This window comes from the organism of the source record quoted next, unplaced genomic scaffold (assembly GCF_019419815.1).
Source record: "Pyrus x bretschneideri cultivar Hongxiangsu unplaced genomic scaffold, Pyrus_bretschneideri_v1 Contig63, whole genome shotgun sequence".
Lineage (NCBI taxonomy): Eukaryota > Viridiplantae > Streptophyta > Magnoliopsida > Rosales > Rosaceae > Pyrus > Pyrus x bretschneideri.
Window position 1 is genome coordinate 2,258,697 of NW_025999802.1, and position 19,972 is coordinate 2,278,668.

Genomic DNA, 19,972 nt, shown 5'->3' on the forward strand with positions numbered 1-19,972 from the left:
TCACGTCCTTCAGTTCCATCCCTTTAGGATAATTGGGGACCCTTTTTACTTTCAAGCTGTGAACGCAATTGGGTTAAGAATCTTTTTCAAGGGAATTGGCAATGGACCAAAGCACCGAAAAGAAGCCTCAAGGAAACACTTGCATGGGACGAGCGTCTATGCCCTGTGTTAATCTCACTCGTCAAGTGAGTCGTGACCATGATGCGAGAGAGACACATAGGCGTGTAAGCCCGTCCTGCCAACCAAGGTTTTTCTCGGGATCTTGGTAGTCTGACTTCGACGGAAGAATGTCACTGGTACTAAACAAAGAGAGTTGTACAATTTTGACATTTGAGATTTAAAAATTTCATATGCTTCTCATCCCGAGTACGCTAAGATACAATTACAGCCTCTACATTCTAAAACAAGTCTAATTTGGAACGAACCTGCTTTTAAACAAGTAAAACACAGCAAAGCTAGCCACTGCCCTGGCAATAAGAACCTGAGGTTTCCATGGCTTCCAACAATTTAACCTGACACCACTACTTAAATATGCCCCAATCCATCGAGAGAAGAAGCGCAGTCTACAAGATTTTTGAAACTTCTGAATCGAAAATTCCTGCACGAAGTAATGCAGCAAGCTTTGATAAGCCCCATGTGAGTTAATAACCAACATTGGAAATATTGTTTAACTCTTCGATGCTAAATTGATAAGGGTACAATGATCAAATAACAAAAAAGATCATCTCTCTGTAAGTAACATATCAGACCGGAAAAACGGATATGATATAATTCAATTCACAAACATTCAAGATTCTGTGTCTGGGCTTTGTATATTTCAAGGATTCAATTAAGCTGCAAATGGAGCTTCATCAACGAATTTTCATGTTAAGTTATATCCAAATAATCATATATCATTTCGGGCGAAAATGCAAGTTTAGTGATCTAACCTAAAGGTAGTTTGTGAAAGGGCCAAAGAGAGAGCAGCTTCCTCACTTGGGCTCATAATTTCCCACCTTGGTAAAGAATGCAGCCAAACTGCTATGGAAAGTTTCTAAAGAGAATCCCTGCACACCTTAAAGGGAATTGTTTGAATTGGAACTTTATATGTATATGCTTCAAGAACAATGTGTCTGGCGTTCACCAAATCATCAACCTACGTGCATGTTAAAGTTGCATTGATGTAGGACCAAGTTAAAGATTACGTCATGAAACCAGGAAAATGTTACCTTTGGTAACTTATCTTGCTGGGCAAGATGATCCACATGAAGCCTCACATTAGATGCACAATGAATCCAAATGCTACGATCAATCTCCGAATATACAGTGGAAACTATGTCAAACAATGTTTCTGCTCCATTTTCTATCGCTTTCAAGACAGAACTTTCTCTAGCTCTGCGATTCCTGAAAGGTAAGACTCCTCTGTCTGAATACATCTAATATGGTGCCATGATAATCCTTTTCTGAATTATAGTTTTTAGGCCAAGAACATTGATGATGATTTTACTGACATACAAAACAGGGGGAAAAGGAAGAGAGAGTTTTATACTTGAGATATCCACAAAGCATGTGCTTTGGCCATAGGTTAACTCTCCCATGCATGGGGACCAAGGCATGTGGGGAAAGCTCCATGAATTTGTAAGTTGATTGAAAATAATCCTGTGTTTGAAAAAAAAATTATGGTTATACGTATGTAATTATGACAACGGGAGTAAGCTAGACCACCATAGCATGTGGCATACCAATAACCTCTGCTTTATAAAGAAAATTAACTTAAAGTAATATACCATCAATAGGAACTTACAGTCATATTTCCCCCACCAGAAACATCCAGTACAGCACTACCTTGTCTGCAACAAACCAAAGTTATTTTTTTCAGCAGAGCAGTCCCAACAGGTAAAAAAGTCGGAGCTATTATAAAACCTAATTTCGAGAACCAAAACTGAAAAAGAATAGGAAACTTTGGGGGATAGGCAAAGCTAGAAACATAAACCGACCTAAAAAAGTAAACAAGACGGCACAGATATTTTCTATTGCTGGTGTAAGTGCAAAAGAGGAAAACACCATAAATTAGAATTTTTGCCTAAAGCAAGGCAGTTGATTTGTAATATAGCATAAAGTTTACAACAGGTTTTCACAAGCAAGGGGCTGATCAAATCATAGATAGGGGTGCTCATAACAAAGAAGAATTCTCTTCTATCTCACCCCACACAATGATCGCCGACAATCAATGAGTGAGTACTAGCATGGAGCAGTGCCATATGCCCATCTGTATGCCCCTGAATTAAAGTAAATAAATAAACAAAAAAAAATGTTATTTTCAAACTGCATAGTAGATTAATTTCAGAAGTTATATCAAATAGAAAGACTGAATCAGTAAAACTCTATATCATTAGTTGTAAATATTGAAACCAAAACCTACAGTATGCTTTTTTTACCTAAGAAAGCATAAAGCATTGGTACCAACGTTTCAGCAAGGATATCAAGATTACCAAACAGTTAATAACTCATTAGAATAATGGAAAAATAATAAGCTTAAGAATATCTGAGAACAAGTGGCTTTTACTGGTTAAAATCAAAGATTGAACTTCTGCAAGAGAAAAAAAAGGGAATGTAGTGAGGTTCATCACTCTATTCCAATTCCTTTCATAATATGATTTTATTTAGAATAAGAAAGTCAAGTGAGAAATACCGGAGAAAAAACGGCAATCAATCGCTGTCCACCAATGCAAATCTCTTCAGTTCCAGAAATTGCAGTGAAGCCAAGAGACCAGTCATCTGTCGTCATATATTACCATAAAATTAGGAAGTACATTTTATATGGAGACCTTAAGAAGAGCAGAACAAACAGCCCAAAGTAATAAAATAGTAAACTAGAAGGTAATAGCAACTCATATCCCTAATCTCATATAAAGGATCCATCTTCCATCTTACTAAAAGATTACCCGTCATTCTACCTTTTTAATTTAAAAACTTTATTGATGTACAATCCGAAATTGTAAAAGAGGACAGACACTAGGATATCAAGCGCTTTGAAATAAAGGTCTTTCCTCTTCATCTAAAGTTAGTTTCAAAATTGACCTCATCTAGAAATCACAGTAAAATGTGGTACAATCACAAAATTGAGCTAAGCTCCTCATTACTAGACTTCTCAGTCGCTGGAAACACAAAGTGTTAAGATAACAACCTTTTCCAATGCGTCGCATGGTATTTTCGTGTGCTAATAAAGTAGCATCAGGATTGCAACGCTGAATAACTGAAAGACCTGGAAACATTAAAAAGACCAAATGTCTACGTATCAATTTAGTTTGACCAAACACAAAAGTTAAATAAAAAAATGACCTATCATATTTTGTCTAGTTTTACCAAAAAACTTACCATCCACATGATCGTGATGATGATGAGTAACAAAGACAACTAACTTTCTTGGCAATGAAGTTACAATTTGTGCGAGCTGAATGTATAAAGTATAAAACAAGTTACCACGAGCTTCAATAAATAGCTAAAACTAAACCATACTACAGAGGTAGCAGAGCAAACTATCATGTCTTACCTCTTCATGGAATTCAGACCGGCATCCAGGGTCCATTATCAATGCATCTCCACAAGCAATAAAATCATCCTTTACAGATTCATTTGAAGCATTTTTGGGTGCAAAAACAATCAGATTTGTTGTATAAAAAGGTTTTCCTGTCCTGCTTCCCATAGGTACAAGCACAACACCAGGAGGGTACTCCTGCAATCACGACAATCTTTACTCCGGGGGAACACAATAGTACAAAGCATATAATGGAAATAAATAAGGGAGTTAATAAGACCGAAAACACACGGCAAACCTGGTAAGGTAAGGTGGATGGAATGTTCTGTAAAACTTACAAACACTCACAGTCTCACTTCAATTGCCTTACCAATCAGTGATTGGCTGCAAGTATTTATAATGCATTCCAGATTACATCAGGGAACTGAAATCCCTATTTACAAGGAGATTTGAAAATCAAAGATACAACAGAAAGATCAAACTTGGATTTACACGGAAAGGAATATCTGAAAGAGTCTTAACCTAAACTAACTCTTGTGGGATAACAGTTGGACTTGATCACAAACTCTTGAAACTGCACACGGACTATGACTTGGTCTAACATCCCCCCGCAAGTTGACAGGGGGAGATACAACTGGAAGCTTGGATACTAGAAATTTGAAACGCATAGCAGACAAGCCTTTAGTGAACAAATCAGCTGTCTGATCTTGGGAACAAATATAATTCACCATTAGCTGACCACGAACCACCTTCTCACGTACATAATGATAATCAACTTCTAAATGCTTCGTTCTCGAATGAAATACTGGATTCGAAGCTAAGGCAATGGATGATATATTGTCACACCAAATAGTTGGACAGCCAAGATGTAACTGTAAATCACGAAAAAGAGACCGTAGCCATGACAGTTCCGCAGCGGTGTAAGCCAGCTGCCTGTACTCAGCTTCGAAACTCGAGCGAGACACCGTTTTTTGTTTCTTAGAACTCCAGGACACAAGATTGGAGCCGAAGTAAATGCAGAAACCACCAGTGGAATGCCGAGTGTCAGGATTCCCAGCATAATCAGCATCTGAAAATGTCGTGAGATGTGTATTACCAGGTTTGTACAGAAGACCATGATTGTACGTGGCCTTAACATAACGAAGGATCCTCTTGACTGCCGTCCAATGTGTAGTCCTTGGAGAGTGCATGAACTGACATACCTGGTTCACAGCATACGAAAGATCGGGTCTGGTGATGGTAAGATATTGTAGTGCGCCAACAACACTTCGATATAAGTCTGGACTGTCATGTGCCTCACCATCATAAGCACTTAATTTCTGGCCACAAGAAACTGGAGTGGAAATCGGTTTGCCATCTAAGAACTTGGTACGCTGCAATAAATCCAACGCATACTTAGCTTGACTCAAATGCATCTGATCAGCCACATATTTGACTTCAACTCCGAGAAAATAATGTAATGGACCCAAATCCTTCATGGAAAACAAAGTTCCCAGCTTGTTGATTAAGCAAGTCATTTGCCGTGAGCTATTTCCTGTTAACAAAATATCGTCCACATATATCAAAAGAATCAAGTAAACACCTCTGTGATTATAAACAAACAAACTATAATCACAAGTGGATGCTTGAAACCCTAATTGAAGCAAAAATTCCGAGAACCTATGAAACCAAGCTCGAGGAGCTTGTTTCAAGCCATAGATACTCCTTTGCAATTTGCAAACATAATTAGGATACTGCGGATCAACAAAACCGGCAGGTTGCCGCATATACACATCCTCATTCAAAAATCCATGCAAGAACGCATTATGTACATCCAACTGTCTGATGGGCCATCGTTGTGAAACCGCAAGACTAAGAACAAGCCTTATCGTACTGTGCTTCACCACAGGACTAAAAGTTTCTGTATAGTCAATGCCAGGCTTCTGATGAAAGCCATTTGCAACAAGCCGCGCCTTATGTCGTTCAACCGAGCCATCTGCACGTTGTTTAAGCTTGAAAACCCATTTGTTAGGCAACAAATTCATTCGTGAATGATACGGAACAAGCTTCCAGGTACCACACCGCTGTAAGGCATTGAACTCTTGAACCATGGCAGTCCTCCATTCCTGATTCTTGATGGCCTGACTAAAACAGGTTGGTTCAACAAGAGAAGGATTAATATTAACATGCAAGGCATATTTGGGATTACGCTTTTGAATGCCAGATTGTGAACGAGTAGTCATTCTTGCAGGTGGCACAGACTGTTGGGTGGAGGAAGTAGGACCGTGATCATCAACTGACACGGATTGGTTCATTTCAGGAAATGGTACCGCCTCTTGCTCATTTGAAGATGAGTTGGTAGACCTAGAGGTTTGTAAAGGCATTGGGGCTGGTGTGCCACGAGGAGCAGGTAAACTAGAGGTTGGGATGAGGTTATGTGAATGAGGAACATCAGAAGATATGGGATTTGGTTGAGGTAGGACCTGTGAAGGCTGTCGAGGAAGGAACAAATTGGACTGTGGTGATGGAGATAAAAGCGGAAACGTAAATAATAAGTCAGGGGAAGTCATACTACCTGTGTATCCAACGCTCCCCAGGGAAGATGTGAGTTCCTTAAATGGAAAAGTGTCCTCATCGAATAGGACATGGCGAGACAAATATATTCGTCTTGTGGACAAATCTAAGCATTTGTACCCTTGATGATTCAGTGAGTAACCTAAAAACACACATGGTTTTGACTTTTGTTGGAGTTTATTTTGTGCGTAAGGCACTAACCAAGGATAACATTGACAACCAAACACTTTAAGAGTTTCATATTTTGGAATTTTGGCATACAATTGTTCATAGGGAGATTTGTGAGACAAGGCACGACTTGGCAACCTATTAATTAGATAAGTAGCTGTTAAACAAGCATCGACCCAATATTTATTTGGAATATGTGCATGAGAAAGCATGACAATACTGGTCTCAACAATGTGACGATGTTTTCTTTCGGCAATACCATTTTGTTCAGGATGTTTTGGACACGAAAATCTTTGGGAAATGCCATGAGTGGCAAGATATGTTTGAAAGACATGACTTTTATACTCACCACCTTCATCACATTGAAGAGTTTTGATAGAACTGTGAAACATATTTTCAACCTGTGCTTTGAACTTCACAAAAATGTCAAATACCTCACATTTAGTTTTCATTGGAAAAACCCAAGAATACCGAGAATAATCATCCACAAATAACACATAATAGCGAAAACCTTCAACTAAATTAACGGGAGAACACCAAACATCAGAATGCAAAAGTTGTAAAGGAAACTGGGAAACAGACTCCGAGCTACTGAAAGGTAATTTAGTACTCTTGCCTAAGGGACATGACTGACAAAACTTGACATTGGAAGCACCAAGAATTGGTACTTTCTTATTTGAAATTAAAAACTGGACAATAGACGAGGCAGGATGCCCAAGGCGTGAATGCCATTTCTGAGCCGAGACTCGAATGCCTACACACACTGAAATAGGATAATTAAACTGTCCACCGCCACCTGAAAATGGGTATAAGCCATTCTCACATCTCCCGTGGAAAAACGTCTTCTGGGTCTTGAGGTCCTTGACAAGGAAAAAATGAGGGAAAATAAGTATATAGCAATGATTGTCTAGGGTAAATCTGTGGGCAGAAATAATATGTGTGGAGGCAGTGGGACATCTTAGGATATTTTTCAATTCAAATGAGCAAGATTTAGTTTGTAAAGTATTTGAACCAAGATGAGAAATAGAAATTCCAGAATCATTACCTACTCCACCCACATTCTCATTACCGTTATACTTTTTTGGATTAACCAAATTCTGAAGATCTGGAGTGACATGGGCATTGGCTCCAGTATCAAGCAGCCACTGGCCATTGTTTTGGCGGTTAAGAGTGATTGGAGAGGTGGCCATGGCAGTGAGGTTCTTGGCTGGGATCCTTCCTTCATACGCAGCATTCATTCTTTGGTAACAATCTAGGGCAGGATGCCCTTGTTTTCCACAAATTTGGCATACAATCCGTTCTCCTGCACTATTAAATTTTTCACCATTGCATGCAAAATTAGGGCGCACACTGTTAGTAAAATAATTGTTGCGGGGATTGACACGGCGCTGGTTTCCAGCAGCACCGCCGCGTCCAGCTAGAGCCATTCCTAGTCCATTTCCACGAGATCTTCCACCACGACCTCTGGTAGTGAAAAAGGCATTAACAGGAGCAGCCTCCAAGAGTGGAGCAGCTTGCTCAATCATCCTCCTCTCAGTTGTCAATAAGAGCGCCTCAAGCGTAGGGTACGTGATGGGAGTATCACGTGCCTGAGCAGCGTTCACTGTCATCTCAAAAGCAGGCCCAAGATTGTTCAAGATAATCTGGACAAGTTCATCATCATCCACAGGTTTGCCAGCTAGGGCAAGGTTATCAGATATAGCATTCATCTTATCAAGATAATCAGCAATCGACAAATCACCTTTTTTTGTTTGTATAAGTTCATTCCGCAAAAACAAGATGCGATTCTGGGACGTAGAGGCATACCGTTGCTCAAGAGCCTCCCAGGTAGCACGAGAGGTCCTCTTGCTGGCCACGACCGAGAGCACAGACGGCGTGAGCGAGCCATTAAACCAGCTGAGTATCATTTGATCGTACTGCACCCATGTTGTGTACTCAGGATTGGTAGTTGTACTCCCAGAAAGTTGTTTGGGAGGGCAAACAACCGACCCATCAACGTAACCCATCAGGTCCCGACTTTTGAGAACAGGTAAGATCTGAGCCAACCACAGAGGATAATTGGTACGATCCAGCTTAATATTCACCACTGTGGTCAAAGACGAGAAGGGGTTCATGGTGGAATTTGTGAGGTTGGAGGTTTGGGTTGCAGCACCATTGCTAGAATCGGCCATGGGAAAAAAAAACTGATCTGTGTCGTTAGACTGCTAGGGCTCGTATACCATGTAAAACTTACAAACACTCACAGTCTCACTTCAATTGCCTTACCAATCAGTGATTGGCTGCATGTATTTATAATGCATTCCAGATTACATCAGGGAACTGAAATCCCTATTTACAAGGAGATTTGAAAATCAAAGATACAACAGAAAGATCAAACTTGGATTTACACGGAAAGGAATATCTGAAAGAGTCTTAACCTAAACTAACTCTTGTGGGATAACAGTTGGACTTGATCACAAACTCTTGAAACTGCACACGGACTATGACTTGGTCTAACATGTTCATCTCTCTCGATTTCTCAGATTCATTTAGAAGACCGGCAACTATCAATGGCCCCACACGATCACTACTTGGTTTCACTTCAAGAAGCCAGCTTAGACAACTCGGGACAGACATCCATTTACACGATTCTGCATAAGTAAATCTAACATAAGCTGCATATATCTCACCAAAATATCATATCCATTACCATATATAATTCACACGAAGTACATTTACTTACTAAATTAAACAGAGTTAAAAAAGGGAAAACAAAGAAATGCTCAAGCGACAGTGATATGAGCAAACCTTGTAAATTTTGCTCCGGAGCTACCAATTTTCCCCTAATAAACACCGAATTGATGGGCGGCCCGGGTCCGAACCGAGCTTCCTCCACGTACTTGGACAACCTCCAATCTCCACCGTCAGCTGCCTTAGACCCTACTTGTTCCAGAACCTACTAAAGCAATACTTATAAGTATATAAAACCCTAAACCCAAAAATTACAATTCGACGATTTGAAACCACACGATACCTGGTTGAGAGCCGACTCGAAGTCGAATTTTGCCAAATCGATCTTCCCCGACCACGGTTCTGCGCCTGCCAGTGCAATCGAGGGCTTCGATTGTCCTTCTAGAAGGTTCAATTGGGAGGATGGCAAGTCCCAGAGGTCGGAATCGACGTACGAGTCGTACTCTTCGTCGTCGAACTTCGGCGGTCGCGTCTGTTTCACGAGGAGGAATTCGGCGCCGTTTTGAGGATTCTCGAGAATCACAGCTAGCTTGTGGTGCGCTGCCATTGCTAAGACTTGGAAGAATGCAACGGAAAGGTTGATGAAGGAGAAGAGCTTAGGATTTAAAATTCGCAGGTAGTTGTACTGAACAGCGGCACAACCGTCACGGGTTCTTTGAAGAAGTAGGTGGTGCGGGAACAGTGACGTTGATGTGACCGTTATTGGAGGTTTATGTCGTTGGAGTAGCCGCTCGATGGTGTTAAAACTCGAAAATATGACGGGTTGTGTGTTGGGCTTAATCTGTATTTAGCTAAGCCCACTTATAGATTGGGCTGCTGCTTGGGCCTTGACGCACCCCAATTCGTACGCGGCTGTTCTAAATAGTTCTTTCAGTATAATATTTTCGAACTCTCTTCTCTATTTAATGAAAAAGAAAAATTGTAGTAATAGTCGGCTAAAAAAAAAACTTATGTCTCCGACAAAAGAGAAAATTGTAATAATAGTTTCTCAATTTTAATCCATTTAGAACAATGATCCTTTAACTAAAAATTTGTGATCATTAGCCCCTTAATTTCTCAAAATGTGCAATTATGTTCATTTTCGTCACATCAGTTAGAACATTCATCAAAATAAGTCATGTTAAAATAATCAATCCTACGATTAGATTTTTAAGGGACTATTGCTCCAATTGTGTTAAATTGAGGATCATTTTTTCAATTGCGTTTAAAATGAGAGACCATTTATTCAATTAGGTGAAAGTTTAGATTTTTAAGGGACTATTGTTCCAATTGTGTTAAATTGAGGATCATTTTTTCAATTGCTTTTAAAATGAGAGACCATTTATTCAATTAGGTGAAAGTTTAGTGACCATTTCTACAATTTTCTCATTTAGTTTTCCATATTGGCCCATTCATTCAGCCTGAAGTACATGGTATGTGACTTATTTTGTTGAACGTTTCAATGGAATTAACGAAAAAGACAATATATGCACATTTTAATGAATTAAAGACCAATAATCATGCATTTTTAATTGAAAAACTATTACTTTAAAGCTAAAATTAAAGAAGCATTGTTAGAATTTTTGTCGACAAAAACAATCAAACTGCTGTAGAAGTACATAAGCTTACCGAACGATTGAAACCAGTTCTGAGAGCAACTCCAGCGTGGGAGCCTTCCCCCCAGGCTATTCACTATTCAATCCACCTGGTGAACAGTAATCGCCTTTTACATCTCCACCGTTACACTTCAATAGCCCTGGCAATAGGCAATAAAATATTAGTATTTTTATTTATTTATAAAATAATACAAAATAATTTTAATTGTAATTTCGGATAAGATTTTTAATCGTTCTCATTGTGCCACTTGTCATAAAATCCGAAAAGACAATTATTGGGGATGGATTTCCGATAAGATTTTTAATCGTATTTGTTGTGCCACGTGTCATTATCCGAAAATACAATTATTGGTGATAGATTTCTGATAAGATTATTAACCAATCATGTCGCATCACGTGTCATAATTTGTTTACAATCTTTGAAGATAGATTTCCATCAGATTTTTAACGAATGACGGCATGCCACGTGGCATTATCTACAACCTACTCCTTTCTGAATCCTCCATGTAATCCACCATCCATCCTCACAAATCTTACACCAATTTTCTCAAGATCTCTATCATTATTCATAGTTTCTGCTTCCTTCTTCACAAAAATCTCTATTATTATTCATAGTTTCTGCTTATTTCTTAAAATGTCTTCTTCTTCCTCAAGGATGATATGGGAACTCGATCAGGAAGAGGAAGAATTGTTTAACCAATCAGAAGGAATGTTCAATCTCCAGGTGGCAAAAAATGAGAGGGAAGATGACGAGGAGCATAGAAGGAGAGATGACGAAGCAAGAATGGGCAGAGCCTCACATTCCTGTCGAGTCATCCAAGCTGTGGCTCAGATCTGTAGGCCCAGCCGTTCTGGAAACCTTGATAGAAGCAGGCAACGATGAGGTACGGAACTCTTGGACAATTATTTTGTCCATAATAATGCATTCCCTGATACGTACTTTAGACGTCGTTTTATAATGGAACGACATTTGTTCAACAAAATCATGATTGTTATTTGTAACCATGATTCTTACTTTGTGCAAAATAATGATGTTTTTGGTGCTATGGGTCTCATTCCTCAACAAAAAATGACTGCTGCCTTACGGATACTTGCATATGGAGCATCTGCAGACCAAGTGGATGAGATAATGAAGATGGGGAAATCAACCATTCTTGAGTCTCTGATGAGGTTTTGCGGAGTAATCGAATTTATCTACACCGCAGAGCACTTCCGGAAACCTACAAACATGGACTTGCAAAGGCTTCTGAAGAAGGCCGAGATGCGTGGTTTTCCTGGGATGATTGGAAGCATTGATTGTATGCACTGGACGTGGAAAAATTGTCCAAGTGCATGTCAATGCGCTTATGGGGACAGAAAATGAGCAAAAAGTATCATTTTGGCGGCGGTGGCATTTTTGATACATGGATTTGGCACGCATTTTTCGGTGTTCCGAGAGCTCAAAATGACCTCAACGTCCTTGCCCAATCCCCAGTGTTCAACAATGTCCTGCAAGGAAAGGCACCAAAAGTCACGTATGAGGTCAACAGACATATGTACGACGGGCCATACTAGTAGCTGACGACATTTACCCAATGTGGTCAACATTTGTCAAAACAGTGACACGTACGCGAAGTGCAAAAGAAAAACACTTTGTAAGCTGTCAAAAGGGGTGCAGGAAAGATGTGGAGCGTTGTTTCGATATCTTCCAAGCTCGTTGGGCGATCGTCAGGGGTGTTGCCAGATTGTTTGATGTAGAGTTGCTTCGATCCATCATGATGACGTGCATCATTCTTCATAACATGATTGTGGAAGATGAGTACGATTATGAAGCCGTTGATAAATATGAGCTAGACACAATGAACAATTCAAGAACACATATATATTGTGCTCATGACGCCACCGATGAACCCGTGCAACATGAGCCATTACAAAGGGATGGACGTTACAATGAAAGGGTCATTCGATGACATACTGCATTTCAAATGTCAGACATGCACAATGCCCAGCAAATTGACTTGATAGAGCACCAGTGAGCATTGAAACAAGCTGAAGATAATTAAGTTCATTTAGTGTGTTTTTTTTATTATTTGGTATGTTTATGTAATTTTATTTGGTGTGTTTTATTATTTGATATGTTTATGTAATTTTATTCGGTGTGTTTTATTATTTGGTATGTTTATGTAATTTTTTTTAGTTCAGCTTTAGTGAGTTTTTTATTATTCGGTATGCTTATGTAATTTTATTTGGTGTGTTTTTGTCATTTGAATAAATATTCTCTTAGTATAAATAACTTACCTAATTCATTTGAATAAATATTCAATAAATTGGAAACAACATAAAGTACTATATTCAATAAATAATAAATTACAACCCAAAGTGATTGGAAAATTATGGGCTCCGATTACAAAAACTATTCTGTTCATCATCACTTAACCAATTTGTGGTGCTAGGATGATCTTCTCTTGTGGTGCTAGGACTATCTTGGCTTGCTCTCGCTTCTCTTGCACGCCTCATTCGCACCATGTCCGCTTTCTCTGACTTCCAAAAAAATTTAGAATTTGGAGACTTCCCTTCTAAAGGCGTGTTCATAATCTCACGATCTCATTGAGCCCGTCTTTCTTCTCTAACATGTTCCATTTCTTGCCTAAGTAGCTTTTTTTCTCTCTCATTAGCCTGAAATTCTCTCTTAATAGCTGCAGCTTTTGCGTTCTCTCTAGCCTTATCAGCCTCATATTTCGCCATTTCCCTCGCCAAAGTCAATTCACCTTGGCGAGTAAGTTCTTCCATGAACTTTGCATAATCATTCTTGGAAGCACTCCCTTTTCTTTTTGAAGCCTTCTTACCTTGAGGCCTAATTGGATAACAGGTCGAACCCGACGCTTGTTCAGGGAATGGCATTCGGGCACTTCTTATGCATCATCTTCATGAACATACGAGCCATAATCCGATAATCGGCTGTAGAGTATAGAGGGGTGTTGTTCATGAAAACTTCTGGACCGACAGACACAACTCTAAATTTAGGACAATCTTTGACAATATTCCAACATTCCCACGGTTGAATGATTTATTTTTGTTTTTGGTTTTGGCACCGTACCAAGCTTGTGTTTGAAGTTCCTACACAATACGGGAGAAGAAATAATTATAATGAAAATAGGTAACAAATAAATAATAAAAACAAATAATTATAATGTAAGTAGGTAACAAATAAATAATACAAACAAATAATTATAATGTAAATTTGGGTATAGTACAAACAAATAAATAATATATTGTTACCTGATCCGAGTAATTTTCGCCACTTCGAATATTAGTACTAACTTGTGCCAAGGCGTCTCTCCACGTACTAAACGATTGGCTAAGTAATTTCCAACGACTGGACATCGATTCTTTGGTTATTTTCCCACCAATTTTCTCAAGATAATTGGTATGAATAAGACTCCACATTTCTCGTAACTGCATATCATTACCCGTAAGCGAACTATGAGTAACTTCAAACCAGCTAGTACACAACGCAACATCTTCAAGAAGCGACCAATTCGTACCTGCATCAGTAGTCATTTTGTTGAAAAAAAAAATGGATTGAAACTTTGAGAGAAAGAAAGGAATGTGATTGAAAGTAGTTGAGAAAATATGAAATTGTGGTGTAAGGCAGATGATAATGAGAAGGTATTTATAGAAAAGTAAAAACAATTTTTTTTTAAAAAAAATTCAGATTTTTTTTTGAATTTTTTACAATTTTTTTTTTTGAATTTTTATTCAACTAATTAATCTCTGCCGTTGGATATAAAAAAAATTTGAATTCCAACACTCCAGATTGTGCTACGTGTCACAACGGTAACTTTTCTTAATTTTAAAACTATTTTTTATTTTTTTTATTTATTTATTTATAAAGCATATTAATATCGACCGTTGATCTCAGATCGAACGGTGGATATTAAATAAGACTTTTTTTTTAAATTTTTTTTACCGTTGAGATCGAACGGTCCAAGTTAAAGAGTTGTTAAGATCGAATGGACCATGGGAAGCCACATGGCTTCCTAACGGTAACATTTGAATCTGAAAAAGTGGGCTGTTTTTTTGAAACTGTGTTGACAACGTGCCCCCATGAGCGAGTGGGGTGCACGCGCCTGACAAAAAAAAATAAATAAAAGCCTGACGCCAGGCTAACGTCAGCCCTGACGTCACATTCACTCAGACTCTCGAGTTGGCAATTCTTCACAGACCCGAAGCTCGGGCCTCCACCTCCACTCGGGCTCCTTCACGCTGGAACCGATCCACAGGGCCTCGGGCCCTTTTCTCTGGCCTGTCCCCCGAGCAATCCACCCCGGTGGAGTTGCTCTGAGAGTCCGTTATTTTAACGAAAAAAAAAGTAGAAGGGGAAACTGCAAGGGAAGGAAGAGGCAAGTGAGTTGGCTTTGGGTCTCCTGTCCATCTCCCTCAAGCTCTCCCCTTCTCTCTCTCACAGGAAAATGGTACAAAACCCTAATTTAATATTTTCTTTCTGCCTCGTTTGGATTAGATCAAAAACCTATTTTCCAATCCCCTGACCTGTTCGCCATAGAATTCTCATCCCCTCTTCATTCCCCGAGATCAGAAAAGGAGAGAGCGATCCAATACCACTTTGAATTGCGCGCTTCGGCGACCAAAAGTTGCAATTTTATCATTGTTTTTTCAATCCGGTTCTTTCATGATTAGACCAACTCAGCTGCTTCGGAGGAGATTGCTCTAATTTCCAGATTGTAAAGTCGAATTTTCTTTAGAGAGAGAAGAAAAGGGGGAGAGAGAGAGAGAGAGATGGGGACGAATTCGAAATTGGAAGGGACGTCGGCGGCAGCCATACGGCGGGACCCCTATGAGGTGCTGAGCGTTTCGAGGGATTCGACTGATCAGGAGATTAAAACCGCTTACAGAAAGCTTGCTCTCAAGTGAGTTCAATTCCCTTGGTTTGTTTAATTCAAATATTCTGTTTTATTCATGATTATTGTAGGTTTAGTGTTTGGTTTCAGCTCAGTGAGGAATTAGGATATTATTATTACGATCGAGATTATGGGCAAGAGTGACATATATTCAAACCCGAGCCTTCGAACATATGCCGAAAATGTGGTATATAGTCCTGTGCAGCCATCGTGCTTGGAGTTGATCTTCGCCATTGTGGCTGTTTTAATAATGTGTATATCGTAGAGACCTTTTATTTTTTCCAGTAACAAGTGGGAATTGAGCTGCCTTACCGTGTTTTCAATCCATTCTGCGGGATCTGTCAGTATCTACTGGTTAAAAATGGAACTAGAATTATTTAGAAATATATACTTAATGCAGAAAGAATCGGTATGTCCATGCTGTATTTTCTTGACAGATCAAAAATGGAACTAGAATTATTTAGAAATGTGTACTTTATGCAGAAAGAATCGGTATGTCCATGCTGTAATTTCTGTATAGTGCCCCATGCATGTGTGTAAGTCTATGTCAACGCCTCAAAGATGATGAACAATCTTGAATGCCAAGTGAATTTTGGTATCAGCATTTTTGATTGTTACTTGGTGCCCAAATGCTCCCTTCCCGCTCTCTCTCACTCATAAATCTTCCACTTTCCCTTTGATAGATTTATAACAACCCCATTTCATGAATACAACAATGATTCTGCGCAATATTTCCTTGTTTTTCTTGTTTCACGTATTTTTATTGTGTATGGTCATTGTAATGTGATGAAAGTACACATGAGTGTTCATTCAGTGTGATGTTAATAACTAGAATGCTATTGTGAGACATATTTCACGTACAATCTTGTTTTGAACCAAATTATGAAAAGGTATCATCCAGACAAGAATACCAACAATCCTGAAGCTTCAGAACATTTCAAGGAGGTTGCATTTTCGTATAGCATCTTGTCCGATCCAGAGAAGAGAAGGCAGTACGACAATGCAGGGTTTGAGGTGCTTTTCTAATTTAGCTCACTATTCTATACCATCTCTCTCCCCAAACCCACAATAAACATATGTACTGCTGAGTAGATGCTTGATTCCATTTGTTTGTGTCTACTGTAATTTTAAGGATTGCGTCAGTCAATACTTCTATTCATATTTGATCGTTGTAAATTACATTTCATTTGTCTACATGGAGTTTCAATTTTAATTATTTATGTTCCGCTGTTCTTTGAAAATATAGACCTCTTTGGAATTTATGCCACTTTCTAATGTCTTAATAATGTTGCAATAGATCTGTTCTTATCAGTTCTAAATTTGTTTCAGGCTCTTGATGCTGATGCCATGGACATGGAAATTGACCTGTCAAACCTGGGGACTGTCAATACAATGTTTGCTGCTTTGTTCAGGTAATACATTGTTAGATATATGTGTGGGTTTCTATTCATTGTCCTTTGATATTCATTTTATTTGTTTATAGCAAGTTGGGTGTTCCTATCAAGACGACAATTTCCGCCAATGTACTTGAAGAAGCTCTTAATGGTACAGTTACAGTCAAACCTCTCCCGATTGGAACTTCAGTTAGTGGAAAGGTGCTGTTTCTTTCGTATCACTATGAAACAATAGTGGATTTGGCGCATCTTTTACACATTTTGTGGTTTGCTGCAGGTGGAGAAACAGTGTGCTCACTTTTTTAGTGTAACAATCAATGAGCAACAAGCTGAATCTGGGATTGTAGTTAGAGTTACTTCAACTGCACAAAGCAAATTTAAGGTGCATATATATAATATATATTTATTTATTTTACTGAATTAGGTCCTTTTCTGCATCCTGTTGATGATGATGTACCTGAAGCATCTATCTTTGTGTTTTATGCACTCAATTTATCTGCTTTGTTAATATTACTCGGACAATACTTACATTTCAATCAAACCATTGTGATGTGCAGTTACTTTATTTTGAGCAAGATGCCAATGGCGGTTATGGTTTAGCCTTACAGGTACTTCATATTATTCTCCGATGCTTCTCCATCTCATTTCTTATTGATAATCATGTTTGAACTCCGCTGGAGTAAATTGCGTGAAATCATTTTAGATTTAAACATCAACGGTTGGCTTCTACTTGTCTGCTCTATAGTGTGCCGACAATACACCTGCACACACAACTTGAGCGAATCTAGTGATCACCAAACCTCCTTTGAACCTGTTATGAACAGTAATTTTAACCAGATGATGGTCTTGTCATGAACATTCTCCCCATGTTTGACTGAAGCAATGTATGTTCAAGTACGTAAAGCCTTTTAAGAAAACTTACGAGAAAAGAGAAACTTTGGAATAATACACCATCACTCTCTTTTTCTAAGATAGATAATATCGATAAAGTGTCACTCTGCATTATTCTTCTTTGCATTTTATCCAGACCAGTCTGTTGATTTCACGTCTAATTTATAAGCTATTTCAATTTTTGTGTGTTCTAATTTGCTTTGTTATAGCAAGTCACAATTCAATATTATATCATCGTTTCTTTTCCTTTCATGACTGGATTAGTATTAATTACTATGTATTTGTTTTGTCAATACCAGCCATGTTCTAACTCGTGGCACTTGCACGTGGATATTGTAAATATGAAGTTATTGCTTCTCTGTGCAGGAAGATAGTGAGAAGACAGGCAAAATAACATCTGCAGGGATGTATTTTCTGCATTTTCAAGTATACAGAATGGATTCCACTTTGAATGCGGTATGCAGGACATTGATTTGTCTCCTCTTAGAATTTGTTCCCTGCAGTTTCTGTATGGGCCTGAGAAGTGGTTATTTAGTAGATTTCTATTTATGGCTCAAAATGGTGTTGTATGTTTGTAATGGTGCAGTTGGCTATGGCAAAGGACCCTGAAGCTGCTTTTTTTAAGAGGTTGGAAGGTCTTCAACCCTGTGAGGTCTCACAACTAAAAGCTGGCACCCATATATTTGCTGTTTATGGTCTGAACTTTGATTTGGTCCCTTATTCTTTTGCTTTCTGGGGTTAACTCCGTCATAAATCATTGGTCATCCTGTTGTTTAACCTCCACTTACATTTCTTCAGGAGACAATTTTTTTAAGACTGCTACCTATACGATTGAGGCACTTTGTGTAAGGTCTTACGAGGATACGACGGAGAAGCTTAAAGAGATTGAGGTTCAGATTTTGAGAAAGAGAAATGAACTTCGTCAATTTGAGACAGAGTACAGGAAGGTATTGATCTGGATTTTCCTGGCTGTGGCTTTTAATAGGAATTGATCATGTTTGTCTTTAAAAGTTTTCTGCAATGTTATGTAGGCACTGCAACGCTTTCAAGAAGTGACCAACAGATACACCCAAGAAAAGCAATCTGTAAGTTTTGGTCGTGCATAGTTCTCATCATTTGTAACACACTGCTAAGCATGGATGCACGCACAAACATACTCATTATTAACGTGAAATTCTAAGTAGTACGCGTGAACTTCTTTTATGCTTATTTTCTTTACCGAGTCAAGATTCTAGGCCAGGTTTTGGGTATCAGTTAAAAGAAAAAAACCACAATGAAGTTTGATGGTAGTGTCTAAGCGGTATCCCAGATATCAATATGAGTAAAGCATTACTTTTAGAATAATTCGTAGCAGCCTTCCCCTCATCAGCACAATCTGTCGAGTACTTTCAGACTCCGTGATCTGATGTGGTTGGCTAGTAAAGTTCGCCCTCCCAGCCGGTCTGGTTTACCCAATCCTCACTAGCTGATCTGGTTTTAATAGAATTTGAGGGACTTAGTCTCTAGGTCTAAAGTTCACCCCTATTTGTTTTAATCAATGGAAGACTTTGTCGCTCTCATCTCATATCTAAAGTATCCCTCCCTTCCGTATTTATTTTCTGATTGGATCTTATCATTCTGCTTAATCAGGTAGATGAGCTGCTGAAACAGAGAGACAGTATCCATTCTTCTTTCACCATCACCAAGCCAAACAATATTATCGTGGGTGGTGGTAGTGGTACGACTAACGGTAGCACTAGCAAAAATTCTGGCGAGGATTCAAATGCGGAGAGCCCAATGGAAGACGGAGGTTCTGACGGGAAGGATAAGTCGGGTAAAAAGAAATGGTTCAATCTTAACCTCAAAGGATCAGATAAAAAACTTGGTTGAGAATCTGTCTGTGGATTATTTTTTATTATTTGAGATGTTTCAATATCCATTCGTGCTAATGCTTGCGCCGTTCGGTTGCATAGAGGCTTGTCTTGTATTGTCTTTTCTCTCATAGGTTGCCCCGTTGTTGTTCTTGGTGTCATATGTTGTAATTTTGCTTCTGTAAAACGTGCCAGTTAGAAAATGCATCTGTATAAATATCATAATGTTCGAGTTTCTCGTGAATTATCCATGTTTATGCACCATTTCATTTCAAACATAGTTCTGATGCCACAGATTTTCGGTTTTGCTCGTCTCATCTGATATTTTTCAATGTAACTGGCATACCATCACGTAGTATTAGTACCAATTCTCTTA

The 19,972-nt window shown here is 38.8% G+C and overlaps 2 protein-coding genes across 4 annotated transcripts; one reads left to right on the forward strand and one right to left on the reverse strand.

The window, feature by feature from the left end:
- Positions 1-275: 275 nt before the first annotated feature.
- Positions 276-9,662, reverse strand: LOC103947109. 3 transcript variants are annotated; one of them, XR_007254037.1, is made up of 14 exons: positions 9,252-9,661; positions 9,026-9,173; positions 8,738-8,868; positions 3,816-3,839; positions 3,533-3,715; positions 3,358-3,433; positions 3,167-3,244; positions 2,672-2,757; positions 2,185-2,258; positions 1,784-1,829; positions 1,529-1,638; positions 1,209-1,383; positions 930-1,135; positions 456-598 (listed from the first exon to the last, which is right to left on the reverse strand). XR_007254037.1 is itself a non-coding variant. In XM_048573121.1 (14 exons), the coding sequence occupies exons 1-13, from the start codon at positions 9,513-9,515 to the stop codon at positions 972-974; spliced, it is 1,470 nt and encodes a 489-aa protein (XP_048429078.1). In that variant the 5' UTR covers positions 9,516-9,657; the 3' UTR covers positions 456-598; positions 930-971. The 3 variants fall into 3 exon arrangements, 2 of the variants coding, with proteins under 2 accessions (XP_048429077.1, XP_048429078.1); XM_048573121.1 differs by having other exon boundaries at positions 930-1,046; positions 9,252-9,657; XM_048573120.1 differs by lacking the exon at positions 930-1,135 and having other exon boundaries at positions 276-598; positions 9,252-9,662.
- A 5,437-nt stretch (positions 9,663-15,099) lies between these two features.
- LOC103947110 (chaperone protein dnaJ 15-like) lies at positions 15,100-19,840 on the forward strand. Its single transcript, XM_009357967.3, has 11 exons — positions 15,100-15,470; positions 16,352-16,475; positions 16,791-16,873; positions 16,945-17,056; positions 17,133-17,237; positions 17,413-17,463; positions 18,113-18,202; positions 18,333-18,441; positions 18,545-18,693; positions 18,778-18,831; positions 19,376-19,840. Exons 1-11 carry the CDS (start codon positions 15,340-15,342, stop codon positions 19,613-19,615), a joined length of 1,248 nt encoding a protein of 415 aa, XP_009356242.2. The 5' UTR covers positions 15,100-15,339; the 3' UTR covers positions 19,616-19,840.
- Positions 19,841-19,972: the final 132 nt, after the last annotated feature.

Bases quoted from the DNA above. Each gene is read 5' to 3' on its own strand.
- LOC103947109 (XM_048573120.1), bottom strand. From the start codon at position 9,515: ATGGCAGCGCACCACAAGCTAGCTGTGATTCTCGAGAATCCTCAAAAC. The intron at 8,869-9,025 runs GTTTGCTCATAT...TTACTTATGCAG, and splicing joins TCCGGAGCAAAATTTACAAG to AATCGTGTAAATGGATGTCT. The intron at 3,840-8,737 runs ATGTTAGACCAA...GTTTTACAGAAC, and splicing joins AGAAATCGAGAGAGATGAAC to ATTCCATCCACCTTACCTTA.
- LOC103947110 (XM_009357967.3), top strand. From the start codon at position 15,340: ATGGGGACGAATTCGAAATTGGAAGGGACGTCGGCGGCAGCCATACGG. The intron at 17,238-17,412 runs GTGCATATATAT...TGTGATGTGCAG, and splicing joins CTGCACAAAGCAAATTTAAG to TTACTTTATTTTGAGCAAGA. The intron at 18,203-18,332 runs GTATGCAGGACA...GTAATGGTGCAG, and splicing joins TGGATTCCACTTTGAATGCG to TTGGCTATGGCAAAGGACCC.